Source organism: Emydura macquarii, unplaced genomic scaffold (assembly GCF_026122565.2).
Source record: "Emydura macquarii macquarii isolate MOO-44397 ecotype Brisbane River unplaced genomic scaffold, CSIRO-AGI_Emac_v2 contig_2676, whole genome shotgun sequence".
In the NCBI taxonomy this organism is placed as follows: domain Eukaryota; kingdom Metazoa; phylum Chordata; order Testudines; family Chelidae; genus Emydura; species Emydura macquarii.
Genome location: NW_027132813.1, coordinates 42,673,349 through 42,697,515, shown reverse-complemented (window position 1 = coordinate 42,697,515; position 24,167 = coordinate 42,673,349). Strand labels below are relative to the sequence as shown.

The 24,167-nt window shown below is 39.0% G+C and overlaps 1 protein-coding gene across 4 annotated transcripts in view; it reads left to right on the top strand.

Moving 5' to 3' along the window:
- The window catches only part of MACROD2 (mono-ADP ribosylhydrolase 2), a 1,226,284-nt gene that overhangs the window by 837,668 nt on the left and 364,449 nt on the right, over positions 1-24,167 (top strand). For all 4 annotated transcript variants that reach the window (XM_067565284.1, XM_067565283.1, XM_067565286.1 and 1 more), the window contains one exon: positions 3,543-3,573. In XM_067565284.1, coding sequence (XP_067421385.1) covers positions 3,543-3,573 — 31 coding nt within the window. The remainder of the gene's footprint in view (positions 1-3,542; positions 3,574-24,167) is intronic.

The window sequence follows — 24,167 nt, the reverse complement described above, 5'->3', positions numbered from 1 at the left end:
CCATCCCCTCACAACTCCTACGTGTGACAGGACTATAAGTGCACCATCCCCACAGAGCCCAGGGCTAAGGGTGAAGTCGGAGTTGCCCTGTAATGGCTGCCACCTGCTGCTCCAGGCCAGGCACCAGAACTGAGAGTGGGGGGGGAGTGGCGGGGGGACTGTCTTTCCTGGGGTCTCAACGACTCTTCTAGCACTGAGGCAATGTGGAGGAAAAAGCTGTACAGACCTGAGGGGTGGGGTGGAAAGCGAAAGGAGTAGATTGGGGCAAGGAATCTGGTGGAACTGGGCTGGGGTGGAGGAGATATTGGAACTCACTGAACAAGGAGCCTGGGACTTGGAAGGAACCAGTAGGGTGGAGAACCAAGGGCTGGTGGGAGAGGAGACTGATCTGACAAGAAGCTGGAGTGCAAGAGCAGGCCTGGGACTGGCTGGGTTTGAATAGTGTGCAGTATATAAGGCATGGGGCCCTGCACTTCACGAGAACAAAACAAAATATTGAATAGCTGCTCATTAAGTGAGCAATGTCCATCCTATGCACTAAAGGAGCCAGGATTCCTCTGGAGAAAAAGTATGTGATCATATAATAAAAACAAAAACAACGAGAGTTCTGTGGCGTGTTTCTCATTTCTACCTCTGCATCTGACGAAGTGAGCTGAGCCTCATGAAAGCTTATGCCTGCTAAAAATTAAATTTGTTAGTCTTTAAAGTGCCACAGAACTTTCGTTGTTTTTGCTGTATACAGACTAACACGGCTACCCCTCTGGAACTCTTCTACATAATAAAAACAGTATCCTAATTCATGTGCTCAAGGGAGCTAAATTAAGGTTGCACAAGTAACCTTAACTCTGGCATTTCCTAACTTTTGAATACTAGACTTTGCAACCTTTTAACATAGTTTTTGTGGGTGTGTAAGAGGATATTGTACACACAAGCAGTATGAATATATATGAGCATAAGCCTTCCTAAATGTGTACACAGTTTTTGCTGACCATACTGGAAAGTAACTGGTTTAACTATAGTGGGATATTCACACTTACTGTTACGAGTTTTTTATTTTTATTTAATACTTTGTATCCCCATTGTTCTTTTAATGTTGGACTTTTGGGCTCTCCCACCCCCACCCCAATGTTACAGTGGAAGCACTGATTCCTTGATTTATAGTGCAGGCATAGGTTTCAGTTTTTATTTGCAAGTGACAATTAATAGACTAACTTGCTCAGTCAGAAAAAGGTATTGTGCATTCACAAAAAAAGTATGACAAGTTGCTATACTGAAACAAAACTTCTGATATTGTTTTCTTATATTTAATGATCACTTTTCTATACAAAACCATAGTGAAGAGAGTGTAAATATCCTCAATTATAGCTAGACTAAGAAGAAAATGTATGCCTTAATTACCTGAACATTTAGTACTTTGTATATTTGTCCGCTTTAAGTCTTACTCAATGGACTAAAACTGTAGTTGACATTAAGAAGGTAGGATGCATTTTAAGGCACTGATATGTCTGTCTATATGCCATGCCTTAATGTTGAATAATGGCCAGGGCATTGGATGTTACAGGACTCGCCCAGGTTTTGAACGTCAGTCCTGAGCAGTTTGTGTCCTGGCCAGCAGGCTGGGACTGATTCACCTCTCACCAAGTGTGAATATAATTTTTTCTGGGATGATTGGACTTTCCAGTACCTCACTCCACAAGTATTCCTGTTGATTTATGTTTAATGAAACATCACATACATATCACAGTGCAATTGATGGGGCCACAAGTATAGTAAAGTTTATGGTGTGTGTATGTGTGGCCTGAGAGCAAATCCTTGAAAAACTGTATCTTTGTTAAGGCCTTGATGTTTATAATATAAAACCCCTAAATTCCCTGGCCTGCACACATAACTCTGTGGCAGCTGGAGGCCTAGTGTTCTCAAACCTCTGCTGTATTTGGAAAATGTGTCCCTAGGAAAAAATCTTAAATGTTAGCAACAATGGATGTGTATTAGGTACGGCACACAAGCCCAACATGATTACAAAATGCTGGAAAAGTTCCCAGCTAGTCTGATGACAACATACTGTAATAAAAGAAAGTCGGGTGTCTGAGGTCCACCAATTATAGCTGCCTGCTTCCTGCAGTCATGAAACAGTCATGATTTATTAAATATTTTAACTGAGTTTTCAGAGAACAGTGGTATTTAGCTCTAAACAGTGCCAAGTTTTGTTTGTTTCTTTCCCTGCAGTGCTTGTATTACTGTCATCCCCAAAACTTATCAGGGAAACCTCTACCTAGCTGTTAATTACAGGTTGTTTTAGACATGAACAACAATAGGGTTTAATTTTAAATGAGTGGTAAAATATTGCTAAAACTCCTTTTTACCGTGAATTTCTCTGTGTGTAACTTTTATAATCACTGTTTTGCAGCCTAATAAATATATGTATGATTTTTGTGAGTTTGATATGAGTTGTATCAGCAACCTACAAGCAGAGTATTAAAATTACTAACTATGGGCAGCTGCTGGGAAAGAGGGTGGGTTTTGTCTTTACTCTCAGTTTACTGTCCCTTGACCTGCTTAAGAGCTCCATCTTTTTATTGTCTTCTGGCCAGTAGGTCTATGCTATTTTTCATTGCCTCCAACTTCCGGCTTCTCTCCCCACCCTTCACCCTGAAAAAAAAATCCTCAGAGCTTCCTGACTGGTTGGCTGGAATCGATTGCTTTACCCTTCCCTTGGTCTCCTGCTGCTGTGAGGTGTGCTCATGAGGTATTCATTACTCTACTAACCTTTTCTGGATCCTTCTTCCCTGAGAATAGTTCTGCTTCTCTGCTGCTGCTTGTAATTTTCCGAATCGGTGGAAGTAGAATTAAATTGGAAATTGTTGCTCATTTCTAAATAAGCAGGCTTGAAACCAACTAGAGTCTAGGGTCTGTTTACACAGCAAAGCAAAACCCGTGACTGGCCCATGCCAGCTGACTCGGGCTCATGGGGCTGGGGCTGCAGGGCTGTTTCATTGCTGTGTAGATTTTTGAGTTTGGGCTGGAATCTGAGTCCTGGGACCTTCCCACCCTGCAAAGTCCTAGAGCCCAGGCTCCAGTCCGAACCCAAATGTCTACACAGCAAGGAAACAGCCGCGTACCCTGAGCCCTGTGAGCCTGATTTAGCTGGTACGGGCGAGCCATGGGTTTTTCTTCGCTGTGTAGACATACCCTTTTGCAACTATGGGCAGCAGGAGAACTGTAGGTGTGTCTCTGCAGACTCAGGAAGGTGGCACAGAATCAGTTGACATTTGGCATCTTCACAACCACAGTGGCTGGAAATGCTGCCGTGTTTTCTTTACTCAGGCCTTTGCGGGCCAGGGACAGTTTTCTGATGGCTCCCCTGGGTTGGATTTTTCAATCTCTACTTTGTGCATTAGAAAAAGACACATTTCTTGCAGAGTTCTCTTGTCCTATGCGAATATTGCATGTCAATGGTGAGAAAAGGACATTTTAAAAACAGTACTGGTTTTAATATGTTCAAAATCAAAAATCCCACTTATTTTTTTGTTTTTGTTTTACAGGCATTCCCCTGTATTTCAACAGGAATTTATGGTAAGTAAGACTTATTATTAGTTACCATTTAAGCAGGCTTTTTTCCATAGCAAATGGTCAGAGATGATTTTGTGCCTTTGTAGAGAATATCTCATTTTGGCTAATGTATTAATTAGTATTGTGTTATTACTATTTTAGTATTATTATACAACAGCATCCAATCCAACAATGATTGGGATCTTGTTGTGCTAGTAAAATACAGTCTGTGCCCCAAAGATCCTATAGGCTAAGTCCCTGATCTTGCAGAAACGTATACAAGTTATTGACTTGACACCCATACGGCTTCAATAGTGCAAAGTTAAGTATGAGTAAATGCTTTCAGGATAAGATTCTACAGAGACAAAAAACAAAGATATGGGTAACTTTGTACAACATGCAGGCAAAGTGGCCAAGGTGACAGTCACATGTCTTGTTAGTTTCATCATATTTTTTTGTTTTTATTTTTTTTTAAATTTGTCCCCCCCAACTGGTGGTCTATGAAGAGATGAGAGAGAGAGAGAGATTATCAAAAGATTTCCAAAAGATATACATATCAATATACATTTTATTATTTTAGCTCAACCTGTCCATTATTAATCATCCAGTTTCTTATAGGAATCATGAGAGAGGTGCCTATTGAAGAGGTATTTGAAGCTGGAAAGGGACTAGTTCTGGGAGGGTGCTCCATACATAAAAAGCAGAATGGAAAAATGAATGGAGACAGTCATGGATGGAACAGGTTCTTTACTGGCAGATACAAATATTTCTAGCTTTAAAATCTAGTAAATTGCTTATTCTTTCATTTAACCTTTTAAAATGCATATAGAATTATAATAGGTAGCATTATTTTTAATCTAATAGAAAGACTAGCAATGCAGCAAATTTCAAAAAAATCATGCAAGAACCAAGTGATGCCATAATAATTATTACTTAGTTATTATACAAACATAAGTTATACTACTTTGCAGCCTTTTGCTGAGTTAATATTAAGATTGGGTAATCAGATATTATGGAGGGGGAAAAAGAGCCACAAAAGCATGACTGCATTATTATTTTTTTAATGTAAGAAAAATGTAAAATCTTTTTATCGTGTACCAGCATCAGCATAGCATTGGACAAGCTGATTCCAAACTGATTACTTTGATGGTTGTTAATTTGAATTGGATTTCAGAAAGTGGAACAGGAATTACATTCTTGTACTGTTCTTTATTTTTTTTCTTCCAGTTATATTAATGTTTCTTATGAAAAGATTACAGCTGCAGTTTAGAAACTTTAGAAATCATCAGATACGGAGCTGTCTGCAGATAAATCTTTGCCTCGGTCTCCAAATCCCTGATGCGCTAGGGACAGTTCTATATTTCATTCCTGGATGTTTTGGATAATCCATACATTTTGCTCCTTAAGTCTTAACATGGACATATTTGTTGTCAGTTTGCAAAAAGAGGCCAGACATGATGCATGCGTATGGAATTTACTAGCAAATAAAATGCATGAACAATTACAGTTGATTTTATGAGAGCTGGTTTAGTCAATAGAAAATAAGTCCTGCAGGCAAGAAACATGGTTCCCCGAGGTAAGTAAAAGGAAGTTAGGTAGAACCTTGAGTTCTTTTTCCCAGGCAATGGTGCTTTTTGAGATGGTCATTGATTTTTTTTTTTTTTTAAGCTGAGAAGCTAAGGCGCAGTTGAAGCACTATATAGTATGGCAGATGGAGTTTCCATGTGTGTGTGTTGTTTTCATTGGTGTATAAGGAGCAGAGCATATTTTTGCCAAGACTCTCTGGTTTTCCATAGCTTTCTAGAAAAAGCTGTCAGCACACAATCTCCTAATTGAGCTGCTTCTTTGCATTTCAGTATGTGCCATCTAATTTTCAATAAGATGTGAGAATGACATCTTTTTTTAAATAAAGCTATTTATCCCTACTTTTTTCAGAACTCTCAGACATGATTCTTGAAAGGGCATTTTCATCTGGTAGCAGCTGAGGGCAAGTCTCTGTGTGAGATCTGAAATGTTGACAGATTTAAGAAAGGGTGACAGCACTTGCTGTGCAGTTCTGAACTTTCCAGTGACGTTGTGTTATGTAATACTTCTGGGAACTGGGGCACGTACACAATGCACAAAGATATGCTTTTATCTTGTTTTGGTTGTTTGTTGTTTTCTCACACACTCACATGCTTTAGAGATTCCCATTGTCTAGGAGATCAAGTGAATTTTTTCTATCCTATATAGACGTTCATCACCATAGCATCTGAGTGCACTCCAGTTATGCATTAAGCAACATAACTGCACATCAGTTATGTGGTGTATATTCTCTCATCCTTTCCCCATTGGGAGAGGCTAGTGTCTTGTTTTTGGTAAGGTTTAAGGGTTTTGTTTTTTAAATGTACTTCATTTCAGGTGACCTTACTGGATAATATGTCGCATAAGCTTGTTTCTGAGCTATCCTAATAATGAACATTGTTTCATACATATCTATTTTCCTCTTAAAAGAATATATGACCCTGAGTCTGCAATCAGGTCCCTGCAGACAAACTCTGTGGCCATGCAGATCCCCATAGACTGAAAGTTGAGCTTCAACACCAAGTCACTAGGACTCTGGATAATTTGCAGGGGTTCACCTATTTGGATCCAATTGTGGAGCTGAGGCCTGTGTTTGCTCAAAGTTCTTGTAAATGCTTGTATTGGCTTTTCTTCTCCCTGGCCTGTTGGCACAGCTCAGGCACTCCTTTCTAGATGAAAAACCTTTCCTAATTGTATCACTTCAGAGCACTCCTTCCTCAGAAAGAGGAATGTGGGAAGAAGAAAGTAAACCTCCTACCGAGTTTTGGCTAACAGCTGGTTCCTTTTCATGAGGTGATGTTTGATGGGGGAAAAGTCTGCATTCCTCCCAAAATGCTCTCTCCACGCTTCGACTTGATAAGTGCTTGACTGATAAGTGCTCCAACTTGAACAAGTTAGAGCTGTGAGAAGGCCAGAGGCAGAATGCCATTAAGGCAGCATGCCAAAAGTTGAAAAGAAGTCTCTCGGGTGTCATTTTTCAAGACTGATGAATTCAAATGAGGGATTAATGTTTAAAAAAAAAAAAAAAAAAAAAAAGCTAAAAAGGGCCTAATGCTGATTTCTTGTAAATCTGTGTGAAATAGATTAGAATCAGGCCCAAAAACCCTGAATGTCTTGGATGAATATGTATAATCTGTAATAAAGTGATGATCAGCCCAAAAATAAATAGAGGCACAAGGAGACTCTTGTGTTCCTATGGCTCTCCTAGGTAGCTCTCTGTGCCTCAGTTTTCCCACCTGGAAAATGGGAATAATGCCACTTACCTCCTTTTGCAAGTGCTTTGAATGCTACTGATGAAAAGCACTGTATTAGAGCTGGGTATTAATATTTATTATTTATTAACTGAGATACGATTTTAACAAGCACTTTCTCTTCAAATGGCAGAAACATTTGAATTCATAAGCTGGAAGAATTCCTAAGGATTGTTCATAGTCAATCCAATATTGTTTGGATTTGCCAGCTAATAAAGTAGTTACCAAGCAACAGATTCACAATATTTACTTAGTATCTTTGAAGATGAGAAAGATAGTTGAGGTTAACTTTGTCAGAAGGGTTGTCTTCTAGGCATACTTTACTTAAGCTGCATTTTGGAGTAAGCCCAAACTAAACAAACTATTCTGATGTAAATTCTCCTTTTCAGGATTTTTCAGTGCTTTTTCTTTTTCCTTTGTTCAAAGAAAGGTAAATATCTGTTTGAAAAGTTTTTGGTTTTGTTTTTTCCTTAAATCAGACACCTACATTATTTCCCAGACTGTGTACACTGGTCACCATTAATAAATCTAATTTAATCAGAATTACCAGAAAAAATTACTTTAGAAATCTTTCCAGAAAAGACACCAAGCACAGCAAATTTCACTCTTAAAATGGTTGGTTCCCCCTCCCTGCCCCCCAAAATTATAGCTTGTGAAAACCAAGAGTTATTTAAATGTTGCATTTTTGCCCCAGCTTTATAGGAGTCAGGGATTCCATGATTTTCATGTATTTTAAAAAGTATTCAAGATTTCTAACATTTGGGAACTTTTGCAGAAGGAGAAGTGTATGTATGATAAACAATTGAACTCATTTCACTTTGAATCTTGAGCGTTGCCAAGTTAAAAACCAAGGCTGCATACGCAGATGTAAAAGGGTAAGAATTTGCTTAAATCAGGACTCGTGGTTTGCAGTGTGTTTGTGGCAGATCATAGATTCTGAGAATGGAGAAAAGTGAGCATTGGATAGGGATTTTAGAATGTTATCATCTACGTTCTCCTCTTTGTTACTTATTGCCATATTTCTGTGATGTAAGTTTGAGGTTCTATTGCCAGACTTACTTTTGCTTGTGCTCCACTAGTGCAAGAAATCGGTTTTAATATTTATTAAACTCACTTAAAAAGGGGAAAAAGTCAACATTTAAAGTGGAAAACAAAACAAAAGACAAGGAAAAAAAACCCTAAGTAAATCTTCATTTTAATAAACTCCCTTACTTCTTCTGTCTCTCCTTGTATACATTATGCTTGACTATATGTAAATAGCTATCCAATCTCCTTTTTTGGGAGAAAAAGAAGAAATCAGTTCAGATGACAGTTCCTACATTTTGTTGTGAGGTTTGATCCTGTTTCTTTTTAAAGACAAATAAGACTAAATGTGCACAAAGGGGAAAAGAGAGGGTATGTCTGCATTGCAGTTAAAAACCTGTGAATGGCCCATGCCAACTGACAAGGGCTCTGGGCTGAAGGGGCTGTTTAATTGTGATATAGACATGTGCGCTCGGGTTGTAGCCTGGACTCCAGGACCCTCACAGGGTCCTGGACCCCGGGCTCCAGCCCTATCTCGAACAACAACACAATTAAACAGCCCTCTTAGCTCGAGTCAGCTGGCATGGGCCAGCTGCGGGTTTTTAATTGCAGGGTAGACATACCCAAAGAGAAGAAGAGATGAAGCTAGGAAAATGCAGAATGTCTCTGATGCTTGCAGTTTACTTGCTGGAAAATCACAGGGACATCACATATTCTGCACCCTTCTTAGCCAGACTTGGGACCAGGCACACTTTTTTTCTAGAATTAAGCTGTTAAAGCTTGTTTACAGCTTGCCTTTCTGGTCACAGCAAAGTGTTGCAAGGTTAGATTTGTCCTGTATGCTAAGCCAGACTCTGTGAGGCACAAGGTAACAAGAGCGAGAAGTAAAAGGAGTAAGTGGAATAGGGAGAGAGTAAGAGTGGGCGCCCTAGACTTCTATCCAAAGAGTTATTCCAGACAGAGTCCTGGAGATGATTACTTCTCATCTGGTGTGGTCACGGCATATTTTAGATCAGTCAAAAGAAGGCCCAGTGGAGTGTTGTTGAGTCCAGGTATCAGCATGTGTGGCCATGGTGTGCTGTTAGTCAGTGTTGGGAGGAAGATGTTGCCCAATGTTTCTTAATAAGTAAGGTGCTAAAGGTTTCTCAAAGAAAAAACAGATCTCAAAAATACCCAGTCAAGACGTATTTCCAGTAGTCCATGTATGGACACTTCCTCTTCTATTAAGATGCCCTTCTATTGCTAAAACAATATTTGTGACCTCACCAGGGCCCCTGAAAACCCCTATCTGCAATTCCTTATTCCAAACAAACCAGGTTCATGTCACTTCTTTGGCTCTGTTCTGTGGTCTCTTTCAACAGCAATTTCACATAATGCATTTAAAGGATAAACTAGCATTTCAACACCTGCTTTGGACAATGTCAGATTTCAGCCAAGAGTAAAGTTTACCAGAACATGTTTTGCTGCGGTGGGGCTGATCAGAGAGTCACTAGGATAGTAATCTGAAATACTTTTCAGTGTTTAACTTATAATTGAAATTAATATTACAATTAAATATAGTTAGATGATACTATATATGATAAATGTATAATATATAAATATAATAGAGCAGCTAGTAGATTACAATTATAATATTTAAGTAATTCTAGTAATCTAATTAGTACTTGTATAAGAAATTGTCACATGCATTATTTAACAGATCTTATTTCAGCCAGCATCGTGTCCACGTTACTAATTGTTCTCTTTTTACCCTGAGTCCTTTTCTCTCTGGAATATATTTTAAGTATTTAGAAATTATTAGCAGAGAATGTAAATGGATTAACTCTCAACAGTCTGAAATTAGCAAGGAGAAACTTTGACTTGATTCTGAAAGGGAGGTTTATTAAGCTGCATATGTCAATAGAAATTGGCATTTTATGGCTATCATAGTTTAGAGTATCATGAAATGATTCTATTCCCGAAGTGATTGCTGGCTGTCCAACAGAGAGCTTTTTCCTGCTCTCATAGAGGACAAATGTTAAGCTCCGCTGGAGTTGCTCTTAGTGATAAGTCTCAAAGCTAGGCATTGTAAAGTTTTGGTTATTGAAGTTTGAGATGCTGTCCTGAGTTCCGCAGTGACCCCTCCCTACCATGTCTTTGATTGTAGAAAGTTCCTTCTGCATCTCACCTCCATGCAGACAGGCAGCATATGTGTGTGCATGCTGGCAGGGGGGCAGCTTTCTCTCCAGAAAGAGAAGTCTCTTTGTGAAGGGACAGGGTAATCATACATAGACTTCTCCTTTCTTCTGGATGCAGGAGAAGCAGCAAAAAGAACAAAGTCCAGCAAAGTCTAGACATCCTGTAGAGTAGCTATTCTGCTAGGCATCACTGGCTCTGAATTAATAGTTTGTGTATGGAAGCTACCTTTCTGCCATCTACCTGGCATGTGCCTCATTTTGGTGGTTGGCAGCTCTAGTTCCCCATTCGTGGCTCTGCCAGAGAAGATTGTTTTCCTGTTCTCCTGCTCTTATTTAATAGCGACTTGTAGTTTAGGCAGGTAGACTGCTCTTCCTCCTTGTTTACAGCTCGTTTTCCAGTGAAACATCTAGACACTTGCAGTATCAATTGGAGGAGAGCCAGCACCATTCAAACCAGCTCTCCACGGACCTCCAATAAGTGCCTTATATGCTATAGCTTGAGAACTGCTCCTCTGAATTATGGTCTTTTTCCTGCTCTTCTGTCCAAACCTCTTCCTGTTGGCAAGGCGACCTACAGGATAATGTAGCCGGAAAGAGTTTGTGTCTAAAGAAGAACATACTTTGGGAGCCATTAAAAACCTGGACTTTGACCCCTCTAGTTGTTATATTTGCTTCAGTGTTTGAGGTTTTCCCATTCCAAAAGCAGGAATGCTTCAACTACCACAATGAAAATAATTGCCGTGCTTCATTCAATTCCCTTTTTTAAATGGTTCCCACTATCATCATCATCGTTTTATATTTGTTTCAGTTTTACCCAGAGGATGCGGTTAGGACTGGGCCTTAATGGTTCTAGGCATGCAAATATAGTTATTGTCCCTGCCCTGAAAAGCTTACATTAATATGATAAGTACTAATACAGTACAAAATGATAACTTTCAGAAGGTTATTCTCTTTTTAATCTTTTGAAAAAGAAGATAAACTTCACCATGACTAAATATAAATGCAAACAAATTTGTCCTTGACACAATCTGGCCAAAAATAAATTTCTCTAAAACAAACTATAGCCCAGTCCTGTAAAGTGATAAACATCCTTAAATTCCACTGACTTCAAGAGGGTGTAGCATAGCAAAACAGCAGGAATGAGCCAGTAACAGTGGAGGGACATTAGAACACTGGCAAACAGTGCAGTTATTTATTTTATTTTAATTTGATTGAATGTGATGAATTATCAAAACACGGGGTGCAAATTAATATATAGGAGCAGCATTGAGAGCATTTGCAACTAGATGAAGGATTAGCAAATAAGCTGTTCTGAAAATTAAGACAACCAACTAAGTATATTGAAATTTCTAACCAACCAGTCCCAAGCATATGTTCTTCTCAAGAAACTCAGGTTCAGAACCCAAAGGCAAAAATTCACCATTTGTCCATGATATATGGCTCTAACGTATTTTTTGCATTGTTAAAGGAGAGGAAATTCATCAGTTCTACTATTCAGAGATTTAGAGTGAAAGCTCATAACTAAGGATATGATTTGGTCATGGAGGTCATGGATTCTGTGACTTTAACAGATCTCTGAGACTTCTTCAGCTTCAACATCAACCCCCTTGGGTTTCAACATCAGTCCCAGGCGGCTTTCCTCCAGCTTCAGTCTCAGCCTTGCCATGACGATACCCTGATTTTGTCCTTTTCTCCTGTGACTGTTCTGTGAATTTTGCTTAATTTTACTGTGACAAAATCGTATCCATACTCATAACATAGTATCTCAAGATAATGTTGTTTTATATGTAGGGATGAAATTGCATTGCCACGAGATATTTGTTTACAGTATTTTTCAGGGTATGTCTTTACTGATGGCGGCAAATTCACCACCATCAGATCGATTCTTCGGAATCAATTGAGTGGAAGTGGAGACCCACTCAATCAATCTGGAAGTCGATTTAATAAATCCACCCCTGGAAAAAGAGTAACTCTGCATCAAAGGGAGCGCATTTCCTGTTGGTGCAACAAAGTGAACGTGCCATGGTAATTAGAAGTTAGGAAGTTGACTGGAGATACGCGAGCTACTCTACGTAGTTTGTGTATCTCCCCTTGACTGCCACCGAATTTCCCGGTAAGTGTAGACTAGGCCTCAGTAAATCTTCTGTGATAATTTACCAATTAGTGTAGCACCTCCTTCATGTCTTCCCATTTTGAATACACTGAATATCTGCTATGCAGTATACCTTGCCATTGAGATTTGAACGTTTTGTTAAAAGTAAGATGGTTTGATCATTACTTGCAATCCAGTTTCAAAATGCAGGTAAATCTGCTGAAGGAAGGAACCTTATCCAAATATAAAGAAATAAATATCTCAGCAGCCATAAGGCTACTAAAATGAAGCTGCCTTTGCTACAGAATTTATAGCAGAGCTAATACATTGTAGTAATACAGATTTTATTTTCTTGTGTCACAGCTACTCTTTTAAGTAACCTTAATTATACATTGCAAATTCTGCATACCTAAGCAACTGGAAAACATTGCCGTTGTTGCCTAAGGTAACATTTCTAATCTTACCTCATCTCTACCCAACAATCATTTTAATATTTTAATCATTTCTTGCATGGCTTAAACTTTTATGCCAGGGGAACTCATCTGCTCATCAATAGCTTAAAAAAAGCCCCCTCACCTAAGGTCAGTAGAAAACTATTATTTGTAGGCTGAGAATAAACCAATAGGAGTTGTCTCAAGCACTAACTATATCCCTTTTTTGACCCCTGAGTATGTTAAATATTAAACATCTCTTGGGGAAAGTAGGTTCTTTTTCTTGCTTTCCTTCTTTTTGATGTGTAGCCATCTTATGGTCTTAAGTAGAGAGAGTCTGAATGTTTGACAATTTACAATTGACTGGCTTTTGTATATTTAGCTTGTAAATTTTCCAGGGCTGAGACTACCTCTTACTGCCTCTCTCTCCTAAGTGAGAAAAATGTGCTAAGGTCGTGGAGATAGCAAGCAAGAAGAAGGGAAAAGAGACTTGCTGTGGAAAACATAATGTGGGCTCTGTTTTCTCCTGTGTCTGAGCCCCACTCACACAAGAGAAAAGGGGGGCTGATGGGTCAGGTTACAGCCTCCCTGATTCTGTGCTAGCTGGCTGTAGCTGTGGAGCTGTGTCAACTTACCCCTCTAGTGTGTAGACTGTAGATCGTACACCACTGGAGGAAAGGCAGATCAGAGGGGTGAGGTAGGTGCACAAATTGGCTCTGCTGGTTTTACACCAGCAGGGAATTCCCTCTCCCTAGGGAAGTTTTTGCTGGTGAGTTAGTCAGATGCTGGATTCTGCACTGCCAGGATGGCGTAAAGGGGCCAGAGAATGATGTGGATGTTGGTCCTCTATGTGCACTCTTTGCTATGTTGAAGCCGAAAGCGAGAGGGCGAGGCAAATGAAGTAGTCCTAGGTGACCTTTTCAAAATCTGCTGTGTCAAGGAGGTGTATGCCTGAATACTAGGGATTTTATGTAACACACCAAATTATATTTAATATTATGACAAGTATTAGCTCCTTCTGCAGTAACAAAACAAAAGAACTACACAGCAGAATTTCTTTTCTGTGCCTAATCTAAATACCTGAAAGTCAAGAAAATGGTGCTTCCTTGGTTCTTTAGTGCTTTGTGCTTTTCTATCACCATGCTTGATAGGAACACTACGATATATCATTGGAAAGAGCAATTGCAGTGGAGGCAAAGAGAATAAAAGAAAACTCAGACAATTCACTGTAATGAATGGCTATTATTGTTTCCAAGCAGGAGACTTGTTTTAGAAGGTATACTCTAGTAGTTCCTCAACCTCCAATTGGTGGTGGTTGGTTGTGTAAATGATAGCTCAGGTTAGTCTTGGAATTGGATTCTGACTTTATCTGTTCAGCACCTGCTTCATCCATTGTGTTCTACAGAATATTGAGAACCTGTTCACCTTTCTCCTGCTTGGAGATGTGACACTCAAGACAACTACAGTATCAGCAACAAAAATTCAGTGACATCAGTAGAATTCAGCATCGACCACAGCATGATGAATTTTCAGAAAAAAATAGAAAACCATTTCTGCTTGATTTTTAAACTATTCTATAAAATGCAAAGCACCACTGAATACATCAGTCTAAGCTGTTGAATTCAAAATATTATGTCCTGTTAATTTAAAAAACCTTTTTTAATCCCTATTTTTCTATTTCTCCTATCCTTCTGTCTATTCGCTTCTTTTTCCTCATACTTAAGGCAGTTTAGATAGACTAATGTTGAATTTTAGGATATTCATTTCCTGTATCTTGGTCAGAGTGTTCCTCTTCTTGGCTCAGCCTTTATAAGATAAAGGTCAGGAGGAGTTTTTTCTAAATGCCGTACCTGAGACCTGACAATGTAACAGCAGACAACAATTCTTGACAATAATGCAAGAATAAATTAATGGGATAACATAGGTATTCCAGAGATGTGATGAGATTTCCTTGATCTATAAATATTACCAGCAGTTTTTTCACTAGAACATTCAAAGTTAGGACCTGATCCTGCATGTATGCACATGCTTTAACTTATGCAATATGAGTAGTCCCAATGAAGACTATTTACAGTGCATACAGTTAAATCACATGCAGAATTGGTGGATTGGAGCTCCAGTCCTGGTACCTAAAATCATACCTGACTACTGTATGGGGTGTGTGCGTGCGTGCGTGCGCGGGCAGGCAGGCTCTGGCAGCTCTAGAATTATTTCCTATTTCATTAATACATCCCACCAGAGATCCTAATATCCAGCTAAAAAATAACCTTCTCTTCAGAAATAAATACATTAATGAAAGATAAAAATAGATTATGAACATACATATGGGTTATCATAGATGAATAACCTCAAGTGCCAGAATTCACTTTTCTTTGTGTGCAATTCAAAATGAATTCGGCATATATTTAACAGCTTCTGTACAAAATAGAAACATTGTCAGTTTTGGTTTTTTTAGCAGTAGTGGTTTAAATGTTAAATTGTCCTTCAGGGATTTTCAGGGTGAAGTGTTCAGAAATAAATCTTCTGTGCACCTTGTTGTCCAGTGTTAAATTTTAAATCAGAAGTTCAGTGCATTTTAACAAGCTGACTACAAAAATAAACATGGATAGCCTTTTTGTGTACCTGCCAGCAACTCTGGCATATAAGTCAACCATCCACTGAACTGTCCCGTCCCCCCACCGCCCTCACTTCTTTAAAATACACTTAGGATCAGGTTTCTGCTCAATAGAGCTGAATTCAGTTTATTTCTAAGCTGTCACTGCTGTTGAATGGCACTGGGTTGAGAGGCATTCCATGAGAAGAGTAACTCTAATTGGCAATCCATTTCTTCATTTCCATTGTATAGCCAACCTTGACAAATTAATCACAACCAACTGTTGGCTGCAGTGCGGGACAACCTATGCAGCACAGAAGAAAAATGAGGCCTCATGTTTGCCTGACAGCCTAATCTTTCAACTCACCCCATTAGACTGAACAAGGGGACACTTTGGTGTGCCTGTCACCAGTACCACCCATAAACAAAGTGTTTGCTTGCAGTCCTATGGTTTGACTGATGTGATAAATTGAGTGCCAGTCCAGTACCTTGTCAATCAGTGCTGCAGCCAGAGGATCAAATAGATTAGTCCTGATAAAGAAGAGTCACCATGCACTGGTTTACAAGATCAGGGAAGATAACCTCACCTACATTAAATAGTGAAGAGTGATTTTGTGTGTGATCTCATGGGAACTAGTTGGCTTCTTGGGTTAGGTGGAAATGTGGCCACCGCAGAAAATCTTTGTCACATTAATGATAATTGGTAACAGGTTCCAGCCAAGACAATTAATTGATCAGGATAGTCCAGTGAACAGGTAAGTAGTGTGGATCCAAAAAGAAAAGAGAAAAATGGCAACCTAAATGAATTAAACTTCATCAGTCAAATAACATTTTTTTTGTAAAATGAATTAAATTATTTTCTTTAGCTATGCTTTTGAGAATGACTTAGTGTGTCTATAACTTGTAAAAGTTACATTCAGAATATGATACTCCATTTTAGTTGTCCCCCCTCTTACTAATGTTGTTCTTTACTAACCACTCTTGTGATCTTAGTTAAGTGGTGTTTTGCTGAACCTCGTATTGGGCCAGGTCCTCAGCTGGAGTAAACCAGAATATCCCCAGTGACTTCAAAGGAGCTTATTCCAATTTGCAACAGCTGAGAAATTGGCTCAATGCATTTACAGTAATACATCTAGTTTAGATTACTCAACCCAATTCACCTCTGTTGTTACTCCATTGACCGCAACAAAGCTACACCTAAAAAGAATTCATCCATTAAGTTAAATCATGCCTTTCTTGTAAGTTTCATTTTTGGCATGGAATGCCGTGCCATCTTGCTTGTGTTTGAAAAAGTGAATATTTAATCCCTTGTAAAAGTTATTACTTTTACAATCTGATTTGTGAATTATCTCTTTGTAGCCCTACCTTTTTCGCCTCCTTTCATGTTTCACTGAAGTGCTCATTCTCCTGTATTTTACCCCATATTAAAGTTACATTTAGCACTTTCCAATTTAATTTGGAACAACACAGCAAATCAGTATTTTTCTTTTCTCTCAGTGAGGTTTGCAAAGTGTTCTTTCAGAAAAATGAATGCATAATAAAATGCTTAAGTAAATAACTTAACATATGTAATTACAAGCGATTGAGGAATAAAATTTTCTGGTATATTTTCTTTCCCCATTAGCATAAGAAAAAATAAAATCAAACCTTCAACTGCAACATCTTTGCAATATCTGTCTAGAAAATACCATCTAAAGCTCACATTTTGTGACTGTTCTGCTCAACAAGAGCCAGTGTGATTCCTTTACTCAAGATGAGTAGCATTTTACTAAATGAGTAGTCCCATTGATTTCACTTAGACCACTTATTGAATAAGGTCCTATTCACTGTGCAAGGTTACCTGAATATGGTCCTAAATTATTGAACGTGACTGATTCATGTTGGAACTTAATTCCTACTGAGTTACTACTCCATAAATGATTATCAGTGGTGAAATCCATCCAATGGAGACTACATGCACTGTTTGGTCAATAGGACCAATACCTTCTCCTCCTCCTGTAAATCTGGAGCATTAACCACTCCTTGAAATTGCCCAGTTGGTAACTGCCCCTTGTGCTTATTAAGTCTTGGGGGACTTATCAGTGTACTATGTAGGGCCTGATTGAGTCTCATTCTCATACATTTAGGCCCTTTTACACTCTTCTGGCTGTGTGAACAGGACTTAAAATGGGTATAAATATAATTGACCAAAGTGGTGTAAATGAGAATTAGGCTGTAGAGTCTTTAAGTTTGCTACAGATATGTCCATTGCGGAGAGTTTCATAGATAATCTTCGGTGAAACTGATTGTTAGAAGATATTGGTAACAGATTATTTTAGATGCTATCTTCTGAGCATTGCCATTGCTGATGCTGAAATTTGACATGCTCCACAGCATTGTGACAGAACATCTGATTCAGCAAAGTACTGGAGCATATGGGTAGTCCCATTAACTTCAGAGTAGCTACTTGTGTGCTTAACATTTAGGTGTATGTTTAAGAAACTTGCTGAATTGGGGCCATAAATATACACCAGTGAATTTTGGTTGTGACTGTTATAGTTCATCATTCCTCTTGATAAATGTTAATACATTACTCCATCTGAAAGACAGTTAAAAGGTTTTCAGAATACACTTTTGCATTCCTTTGTTTTTATGATGTTCGAAGGGCATTTCTGAAAAGGAAGAGATGCTAAAATGAACTGTTTGGAATTCAAACTGCAGAAAAGCCAAATTTTGAAGGACCAGAACCTATTAAACAAAACTAGTTCCAAATATTAGGATGACCATTAATTAACTATTCCAACATTGATCAGTGTATAGTTAAGCCTTATGTATATGTGTATAGTTAAGCCTTATGTATAGTTATGTATAGTGTATAGTTAAGCCTTATGTACCAGATCATTACTGAAGTTTGAAAAATGAATATCAGAATTGTATGCGGAATACATATAATTGTAAATTGTATACGTCAGGACAATTTCCCAGTATAGGTTGTGAGCTTTAGACAGTGCAACCATAACAGCTGTTTAGCTGATATACTTTTATGGCCTAAGAACATTAATCATTTTCTTATGTCTTTAATTACCATAAGGTAGTTATGTTTATGTCCATAATAGGTACTAAACATAATACATTGAGAGGTTTTTAACTATGCTTTTCATTGTAGATTGTAAACATAATATAGCAACCCATTATGAGTTCAGAACATTTTTTTTAACCTGCTACCATTAACAGGACCAGCAAAGTAAGATCAAAATTTTTCAAGCTATATTTACTAGTGGATTATATTATTCTGTTTCTTTCATTAGGAGTGAGCAAAAACAATAACATGGTTGCTAAATAACCCTCTGAATTAAGGGAAGATAAATTTTGGTCCATTTTAGAGAAATAAAACCCAGTTGCAAACCCAGAAAGATATTAGAAGTCACTGCATTTTGCATAGCAATAAATGTGACCAAGGGCAGAGATGAGAATGCTACTTAGGTACTCACTTATAACTGTGGACAGTTGAATGAGTCTTTTTTATTTTTCTGTGTGCTCTGTGGATTATAGTTTGCTAGTGTAGCGACTGTCTTTCTTTAATGCAATCTGCTTATAGGTTTTGATGTACAGGCCGTGGTTCTTACGGATCCCGCCACCCACTCAGCAGGGTGTATCTGCTTTATTTTTTTCCCTATGGATTTAATTTGTGGTGCCTCCACCCCCCTCGCTTCTTCCTGGAACAGTCACCAGGGCAGCTTGGGAAGAAAATGCTAACCACAGGATAACTCTTACTTACTTGCCAGATAGCTGGAGAGTCCCAAGGAATAACACAAACATATACGAGATATTCCATACAACCATCATATTAAACAGGAGATAAATATAACATAACAGGGTAAAACATGATACTTAGGATCACCAGTCACGTGACCTGATGTAGCAATTGTAAAATTAGCATCCCGTTGGTACGCATACTTTGATGGGGCCCTTATGACCTGTGGCCACAGTATCTTCTGGGCAGCGGTTTAACAGAGTGGCTGACTGGGTTCAGCACAGCCCAAAAAGCTCACCGTTGGGATAAGGTGGTCAGTCCCTCTACAGGTTTAATAGGCAGCATGTTATCAAAATCCTTACTCCCTGAGTTGAAGATGCCATTCAGGGAGTAGGGGTTCCCCAAACAATTTCCCTGACTGACTGACGGTGCACTCACACGCTCCGGGATTGATCCTCAGGGTCAGAGATGATTCTGGACTCCTCAGTCGCTGCAGAGGGGCTGGTCTCTGCTGGCAAGGTTCCTCTTCATGCAGGCGTCAGGCTGCTTCAGGTCCCAGGATTTCCCTTCAACACCGAGGGCTGCAGTTGTCAAGGTGCAGATCACAAAACCCAAACTTCAGTCTCCCACCCCAGCGCCCTGGCACATTCTCGGCAGGCTGCGACCCTAGACTAGCAGCCAGAGCAGAGCTTGCCATGCGGTGCCAACTCTCCCCCTAGGGAGCTGGGGGCTCGCTCAGCCTTCTGGGGGAACTTTTCCCAACAACGCTCTACAAATTGGGAGACACTTTGGAGCGGGAAGGACTCAAGCTGAGGGATCTTGCTTTCTGGTCCCCAGAGGCCATTTCGCAGGGGGAACCCTGCATGCAGGTCTGGGATCACCAGTTCCCACACACAACCAGTCCTGTGTCTTTCCAGCCAGTCTTTTTCCCCCTGGCTCCAGACTGCTCCCAAAATGGCCTCTCCCCTCTCCTGAGCTCCCTGGGAGGGGCATCTCAATCCCTATTGGCTGCCGGGCAGACTCTGAGTCTATCTTGATTCCCCCTCCATGAGCTACCAGCACACACAGACCCAGGAATCTAGGTATTCTCCTTGGGGGTTACACTAGTTTTCCATATGGAATAATGTATTGGAAGCCAGTAGGCTCATTTAATGGGAACACATTAGACGCAGAGCTCTCTACTAATCAAAATTGTCAACTATGATGTAGATAATGAGCGTGCATACTTGCACTTCTGTCATCTGTAATGAAGATTTCATTTTGTGGCATCTCAGACCAGATTAGTTATCCTATGGCTTGATTAATGAGTTGTCACTATTTTACTGAATATAGGTAATCAGAAGTATCAATAGAATCCATCACATTTGGCATCCCAGATAATGTGGGATGTTCAACAGGTGACACATCAAATTATCAGGAACCTTAAGATATTTGATTTTTTTATATGTAACACTTTATAAATTGCATACAACCCAGATCAAAATATTTAACTGCTATAATATATTTCTTTAATTGCTGAGTGTATTCAAAATCATCTCATTAAGGGCAGTCAGTGAAGTTCTAGTTGTGGAATTTCAAGGATCTGTTGGAAAAGACTTGATTTTCTAAGCTTTTCTTAGCTTATCTTCGGTCGTTTCAGGTTGTTGTTGTTTGTTTATTTTATTTATAATTGACCTCCTTGTAGGTTTGCCACGTTGAATGATACCGTACATTTTATGTGGACCTTAACCCTGGAATCCAGTTGAATGCTTTTTGAGTAGGAATTGATAGAAATATTTCTCTGAGCAGCAGTACCAATAAGTGTGAAAACCAAACAAACCACCCTATCACTTAATTAACTCTTCCTGCTTTAAACCAGATTATTTTTCTTGATAATGAGGTTCTGTTTAATAAATGGGCCATCTTTTAGCAAATTGTCAATGCCAATGTTCTTAGGAGTTGCTAGACAAGAAGAGGTCACTTTTACCTTTCTCTCTTTGAGTATATTTCAAACTTGGCTTCCCATTTTGTCGTGCCTGGTATCCTGAATTATTTTCTCCATATGAATGTTGTTTTCTCAGCTACTCATTTTTATTATTTGCTTTTATGACCCTTACTGTCAACACATTTCATGGGTTTCCTACTTTGTGTGGAATAGCTCTGCCTGAATTCCATGTTTACTCTTAATTTTGTAACTTGTAGTGTATGACCTCTGGTTTTAAATTACTCTCCAGTATTTATTTGTTTTTTCATATGCACTATTATTAAAACCATTAACATCTGAGAATTTATCTATTAGGTCATTTCATAGTCTTCTCTTGTCCAGTAATGATTAAAGCCATTACTGCTTCCTCACAACAGATTGGTAGATCATCCAAGTGGGCCTCAATTCAGCAAAGCACTGAAGCTCATATTTAAATTTAAACCTGTATTGAAACCTCTGCTGTGCATTGGGTAAGGATGGACTTAAACATATGATTAAATGTTTTGCTGAATCAGGACCATAATTCCCATATAAATAATCAGAACAGCTAAATGAATGTCTATGGTTTAATGTAATCCTCTGAATTTAATTTGTTGCCCTGTTTTACTCCAGGAAATCATTAAACTGAAGGCTGCAATAATTTATCCATAAACCCTAAAGGCCAAATTCTCATACTCTTAAAATCCATGGGATTACTTGAGTAAAACAGATACTTTTCAATGTGAGCAGTTATCAGAACCTTACCCAATTTCTTTCCTAGCCACTGTGTTCCTGTTCTAATTTAACCACTACTTTCTTAATATATTCCAAAGGTGGCCAAATTTACTGACCCTTCAAGTCGCATACGACAATCTTCAGACATTCGAGACCTGGGGCACACCTGCCAGAGTTCAGGGCGTCAGCCCGGTGGTGAGACTAGGGGCACACTCCTGCTGAAGCCCTGAGCCCTGGCAGGAGCATCTCACGTAGCTGAAGTCCTGAGACTCCCCTCCCAGTTGGGCAGAAGCCCCTAGCCCCACCAACATGCCTCAGGGCAGAAGCTCCCCTGCCAGTAGGCAGAGAATGGGGGGGAGTTGTAAGGGGCTCTGCGTGCCGCAATTCAACTGTAAAAGAGCTGCATGCGGCTTGTGAGCCACAGTTTGGCCACCCCGATATATTCCTTCCTTTCTTGCCAGTTTAAGTGCAATTTGTCAACATTAAGCTGTTTTCTATGTACTCACTTTATTACCTAAAATGACTACATCTTTTTGAATTGACAGCAAACTCTGTTATTTGCTATATCTACTTAATAGTTTTATTCAAATGATTTAGATACAAGAAAGGTCCCAAAAATATCCTTGGAGACTAGTAGGAACTGATAAGAACCAAGTCAGAAATTTAAAATTTTAGATGAAGAGTCAGTTAAGAAACTCATGTACGTGCCACCCTCCCTGAACACTAGTAATTCACAGCCACTCTTCTTTCAAATAGTTATCCAGTTCATTTTTAAACGGTTTATGTAAGCTGCACTGATTGCTGCCCTGGGCAGTTCTTTCCTTGTTTCTATTACTATCTGTGTAAAGAATTGCTTCCCAAATTCCTTTTGTGATGGAGCTTTCTTCACTTAAGTTCACACTCTCTCGTTTTTATGTTTGCACTAGCTCATATGGCCTTGTAGCAATTATGCTTTCTGTTCCCTTGAGGATTTTGTATATCTTATTGAGGCCCACTCATAATCTCCTATTTTCTAAGGAACATAAACCTAGTTTCTCTAACCTACTTGACTTTGAGATGCTTGATTCTCCCTTTCATTGTGTTGCCCTCCAGCATGTTCTCCATTTCTCAAATACTTTTAAATAAGGCAACAAATGGTAAGTACAGTAAATTAAATGTCTTATCTAATATCTCTATTACAGTAGTAGTATAATTGACTCTGATTTGTATTTAACTGCTCTATTTATATATCCTACAATTTTGTTACCATTTTGACCTTATTTTAAGCAGTAAAGCCCCGGAGTTAGTGATGTAATCCTCAAATCCTTCTAACTCCATGTTCTTTTCCTGCCTGGTGTTTGCTGTTGCCTTAATCACCAATTAAGATACATATTTTTTCTCTCTCAGCTTCATTTCCATATGAATTATAGCATGTTCATCTTTTTGGTTTATTCAAGACATCCTGAATTTAAATGTCCTCCTTTACATGTATTGGTCCTATTAGTTTTGTGTCATCAGTACTGTAAGTTTCTTTACCTCAGTTTGCATGCCCTTCATATGGGCATGGGTATATAAAGTGAACAAAGTCATTTGTAATATGACTCTCCAGTAGTCACTTGCACATAGCCTGAAAATGGGTGGCTTCCTTCCACAAATACTTTTTCTTTGTTTTTAATGAATTCTTCTTATCAATCCCAACTGCTTGTGCACTCTTCCTTGCATTATCTACCCTTTGCCTTTCTTATCACTTCTTTCTGCACGACTGTGATACCACTTTGCAGTCTCTCAAAATGCTGTCAGCACATGATGTTTTAATGCCTTGTATATGCCCCTTTTAGTCTTCATTACTTTTTGTACTCCCTTGCACACCCACATTGTCTTCTGTATTTTTTTTAAATCTAGCTGAGCTATGGTAGGATAACATACATATTTCTTGAACACTTACTGTATTCATTTACAGTTGAACACTTATCTATTTTTGTTTCCCATTCAAATTAACCCAACTGCAAATCTTCTTAATTCCAGCTCCAGAACTTTATCTTTCCTGTTTCATGTCTCACTCTACTCCCCGGCTGACTCCATTAAGCCTAGAGATTTTGGCCTAGCCCCTCATAAATAGCTTGTGTGTGAGTGGGTCTCATTCTTGGAGAATGAGGGCAATCCTGGAAGATGCTCTTTCCCAAAATTCCTTACTCGTGGAGCATTCCCCCAGCATATATAGCAGTATCCCTCTGGAGCCTGCTAATGCCTTTATGCTGGTCTTGTGTGTTCTGGTGGGAGACCAATGGAGACAAAACAGTGTTTTCTGTTCGACAAATATATGGTGGAAGTCCAGGGAGATATATCCAGAGTTGCTGAAATATGATCTAGGTAGAAGAAAGCATGACGTTGTTTTCAGTATATATTTTTATTTAGCGTCTCCTTGTCTTTGCATTCTAGCCACTAAGATGGTTTATGGCAAAGTCATCCTCTCTGCTCATTTCTTTTCTTTACTTTCAAGGTGTAAGAATTGTATCATCTTTTTTAGGACCTCCAAGGCTACTTTCTGCACAGTATACTATTAAAATCCCAGATTTGTCTTTGTATGTATATCAATTTG